This window comes from Temnothorax curvispinosus, unplaced genomic scaffold, assembly GCF_003070985.1.
Source record: "Temnothorax curvispinosus isolate PA1 unplaced genomic scaffold, ASM307098v1 QBEX01006108.1, whole genome shotgun sequence".
Lineage (NCBI taxonomy): Eukaryota > Metazoa > Arthropoda > Insecta > Hymenoptera > Formicidae > Temnothorax > Temnothorax curvispinosus.
The window spans coordinates 1-4,769 of record NW_020215888.1 but is presented as its reverse complement, the minus strand read 5'-3'; the positions used below and the strand labels follow the sequence as shown (position 1 = coordinate 4,769).

The 4,769-nt window shown below is 37.8% G+C and overlaps 1 protein-coding gene across 1 annotated transcript; it reads right to left on the bottom strand.

Annotated features, from left to right (window-relative positions):
• Positions 1–3,627: 3,627 nt before the first annotated feature.
• Positions 3,628–4,698, bottom strand: LOC112455477 (craniofacial development protein 2-like). The gene has a single exon (XM_025017416.1). The coding sequence runs from the start codon at positions 4,696–4,698 to the stop codon at positions 3,628–3,630; it is 1,071 nt and encodes a 356-aa protein (XP_024873184.1).
• Positions 4,699–4,769: the final 71 nt, after the last annotated feature.

The window sequence follows — 4,769 nt, the reverse complement described above, 5'->3', positions numbered from 1 at the left end:
GTGAGTGAGTGAGTGAGTGAGTGAGTGAGTGAGTGAGTGAGTGAGTGTTAATTTCTTCATCAATTAATATGTGAAAAAGGAAAAAAAATTTTCAATATTACAACCTTTATTCTTAAAACTATCTAAATATGAATGTCGACATTGGACATTTCTTTTATGTTGAATAACTCTTTTCTTCCTTTTATTGTTGACTCGAACTTTTACGTGATATTTTCTTTAGACATTTCGGATCATCTTATTCTTGCTTCCTAACATCGAATAAGCAAAAATCACAATTTATTTTATCCAATGACTAAATAATTCAACATATCAAAATTAATTTAATTTTCGTGAATTTCGTATATGAACCTTCGGTTGCGTATAAAAAGTTGGGTTTAGTCAACCAAATTTAAAAAAATTATATATGAAATAGGGGTAGAAGAAACCAACGAAGAGATTGGTTTTTGAGTTTCTTCTGCCAATATGTTCAGATTGTTGTAAAACGTTGAAACATCGCCTAAAAAAATGTCCGTATGTGTGTGTGTGTGTGTGTGTGCAGATTTAATGTCTGTGGTTGCTCTAACTTCCGCAAATATTGAGATATCGGGATGTTTTTTTTTAATCGATAGAATATCATTCAAAGAAAATTGGTATTAAATTTGGCGATAATCGGTAAAGGGGTTCTTTTTTAAAAAATTTTTGAATTTTTTTAGAAATGTCTGTGGTTGCTTTAACTTCCGCTAATTTGGAGATATCGATCTATTTCTAATTTTATTATATTTTTTAGTCTTTTTTACCCCTATTTCATATATAATTTTTTAAGATTTGGTTGATTAGATCCAGCTTTATACGCGATCAAAGGTCCATAATTTTGATCGCATATAAAGCTAAGTCTAATCAACTGAATTTAAAAGAATTATATATGAAATAGGGGTAGAAAAGACCGAAGTAAAAATTGTTTTTTGAGTTTTCGATGCCAATGTGTTGCTTATGTTCGAAAACGTCAAATTTAAAATTTTTGAGGATTGGTTTTGAGGATCGGCTATCCATCAAATAACTTAGGGTAGATTGAGGCGAATCGGATTAATATAAGACAATTTTCGTTAATGTTTTATTTTAAACGAGCTATTTTATCGTCCTAATTAGTAATCCGATTTGCCTCGGTCTACTTTTTAAATGACTAGACACTACAGACGCGCGCGCTATTTAGCTTTAACATTATGCTATTATATAATAATCGCGACACAACGCGGGACGATTAACCTCGCGACACGACGCGAGCTGTCACATCATGACACACACGACGCACTACACGCACGAAACTCGCCACACTCCGCGATGACAATCCCTCACGGGATGAAGCAAGCTACGGCGCGGCAATCAATCGAGATAGCCAATCGGCATCGCGGAAAAAAGGCTTCAATTTTACGATACAAACGAAATTCACTCAGGTAACACGCTTTTTTTAAAAGTGGATTTATAATTTTATAACATAAAAACTATGTGTGTTTTCTTACCGTTGTCTTAACATCTTGTGTGACTTTACATTCGTGTAATGTATTTTGGTGTTATTATGTTTTAATTTTTATTTAATTTAAAATGTGTCACTTATATTATTATCGTGCATTCACGGAAAATATTACGATAGACCAATTCAGTAATATTTAATTATTAAACTTATTCTTCTAAAATAGTATATTAAAAAATAGCCGATTTTTATTCCGAAGCCGGCATGTAAAATATGCATGGTTTCTTATAATTTTTTTCACCGTAGAATCACGTGGTGATATCTGTTTGCTACCAAAGTGTGGAAAAAATAGGTACGAACCCCAAAGATGAGCCACTTATGACCTTCATTTTTCTTTCCATATGCAGTATGACTCGTCACAAAATGCTTTGATAGCAAACGGCCATATAGAATCACCACGTGATTTTACGGCCAAAAAAAAATATTAGAAACCATGCATATGACGGCTTTTTCTTCTTATGAAAGTTGGCGATCCAAATGGCCAACATAGTCTTAGATACGGTCATGCGAAAGATGTCCACTGAAGTACAGCCAAACCATCTTCTGATGTCTTTCAGCCAGAAATTTTGGCGCCTGCCGATGGATTTTTTCCCTTGAATCTTCCCTTGGATGATCAGTCGCATGAGTTCGTATTTTTCTCCTTGCATCAGGTGTCCTATATATCTCGTCTTTCTCTCCCTAATTGTTAACATGAGTTCCTTCTGCTTATGCATATGGCTGAGGACTTCCTCATTGGTTATTTTATTTACCCATGATATGCGCAACATACGACGGTACAGATACATCTCGAAAGCATCTATTTTCTTTTCCATATTTGGGTCAAGAGTCCAGCTTTCGCAACCGTATAACAGGGTAGAAAATATGTAGCATCTGATCATACGGATCCTGAGGTCCAAACTTAGATCCGATCTCGTGAAGAACGTCTTCATATTCGTAAATGTTCTCCTAGCCTGCTCGATTCTTGATCTGATCTCTTTCTTAGGGTCATATAGACTGTTCCATGATGGTTCCAAGATATTTGAAGGACGAGACTTGTTCCACAGTTGCCCTCTTAATAATCAGATGTGCACGCACATGTGTCTTAAAGAAAACCATGGTTTTGGTTTTCGTAGTATTCGTGAAGAAGCCAAAGCTTTCACTGTGTCGAACTATGCGGTCCATCATGTTTTGCAAGTCATGCATGTTCTCTGCTAACACAACGGTATCGTCAGCATATCTGATATTATTAATCGACCTGCCATTAATCCTGATTCCACCAGTAATTCCCTCTAGAGCTTCCTTAAAAATAGCCTCCGAGTATATATTGAATAGTAGTGGTGATAAGACGCATCCCTGCAGCACTCCTTTCTTAATGAAAGTTGTTTCCGACGTTGCTGATTCCAGTCTAACTTCTGCGGTTTGTTGCCAGTAGAGGTTTGAGATTAAGCGTATTTCTTCTCTGTCGATCCCAGTCGCTCTAAGAATCTCTATCATCTTATGATGTTTGACGCAGTCGAATGCTTTTCTATAGTCAATGAAGCATGCGAATATATTGATGTTCATGTCTCTGCATCTTTGTGTTAGTACGTTCAAGGAGAACAACGCTTCGCGGGTGCCAAGACCATTCCTGAATCCGAATTAAGTTTCATCCAGCTGGTACTCGCATTTCCTGAAGATTTGGGTGTGAATTATTCTAAGGAATATTTTTAGAACATGAGACATGAGACTAATCATGCGATAGTCATCACAGCGTGAGGCCTGAGTCTTTTTAGACAGAGTATCAATTTGATGACTTCAGCATATACGCTGTCTGGGCCAGTGGTTTCTCCGTTTTTCTGAGCTTTTATTGCGTGGACAACCTCGTCCTTGGTAATTTTTGGGCCGCACTCATTTATGTTTTTGTCTACTTGCGGCGGCGTATTTGGTCTGTCGTCATCAAAGAGCTCCTCCACGTATCTCTTCCATACTTGCAGTTTTGCTTCCACTCCCGATTATTTCGTTGTTAGTATCTCGTAGAGTTAGAACTTGATGTCTTCGGGCACGATTTGTCATTTCTTTTACTTTTTTGTGCACATTGAACGCGTCATGTTTTTCTTGAAGTACTTCGATTTCCTTGCATTTCTCATGCAAGGCAAAGACATTCATTGTTCTTTTGTCTCTCTGCATTTTCTTTTGATCTTTTTATTGATTTCTTTGTATAGCCGAGGATTTGGTTTTTGTATCCTTCTTTCGGTCATGAGCTCTAAAATTTCCGTGGTCATCCACTCCTTTTTTCTTCCTACCTCGGGGAATCCGATGTCCTGAACCTGTATCTCCGTTATGGTGGTCTTTAGCTTATCCCAGGTTCTTTCTATTTCCACCGTGGTTTGTTTCGGTCTCTGAATTTTCTTCAGTTCATCCTCGAGTTTGGAGCTCACGTGTGTCTGCATGTCTGGTTTTTGCAGCTGTCTGATATCTATCTTTTGTGGTGTTCTCGCCTTCCTGATTTTTGTAAGACATCGCATTCGGAAGTCCATGACGATTGGGTTGTGGTCACTGTTAATATCTGCACCAGAATATGTTTTTACTGTTTGCACATATTTTCTCAGCTTCGTTCCTATTAGGATAAAATCAATTTGATTTCTTAAGATTTTTCCTCTGGCATCAGCAGGAGACTTCCAGGTGTATAATCTTCTAGGATGTTGCTTGAAGAACGTATTAGCGACAAGGAGATTATTTTTGGCGCAGAACTGGACGAGTCTATCTCCCCTAGTATTTCTTTTACCCAGGCCATACTGCCTTACAGTATCATCTTCTGCACCGGATCCGACTTTTGCATTAAAGTCACCAATGACCATGGTTAGTTCTCCTTTCTTTGTGAGCCGCATAGCTTCATCTATTTTGGAGTAGAATTCTTCCGTTTCTGCATCCGTCTTGTCATTCGTTGGCGCATATACTTGTATGACATTCAGCGCTCGGTGCGAGGTTTGCAGTTTCAGCATCATAACCCGGTCATTTAAGGGTATAAACTCTGCAACTAATTCAGCAACTACATTATTTACAAGAATGGCCGTTCCATATCTATGGTTGGTATCTGAGCCTTCAGAGTAGCATATGACAGTGTTGCTTGTTTTCTGCATGCCAGATCCAGGCCATCTAACTTCGCTGAGTCTTAATATATTGATGTTCAATCTGGACATTTCTGCTTCGACATTTGCCAGTTTTCCTGCCATGTATAAGCTGCGTACGTTCCAGGTGGCAATTCGTATTTTTTTGTTATATATTTTGGTAAATCGTAAACGGA

Coding starts and splice junctions, on each gene's coding strand:
- LOC112455477 (XM_025017416.1), bottom strand. CDS start 4,698: ATGGCAGGAAAACTGGCAAATGTCGAAGCAGAAATGTCCAGATTGAAC.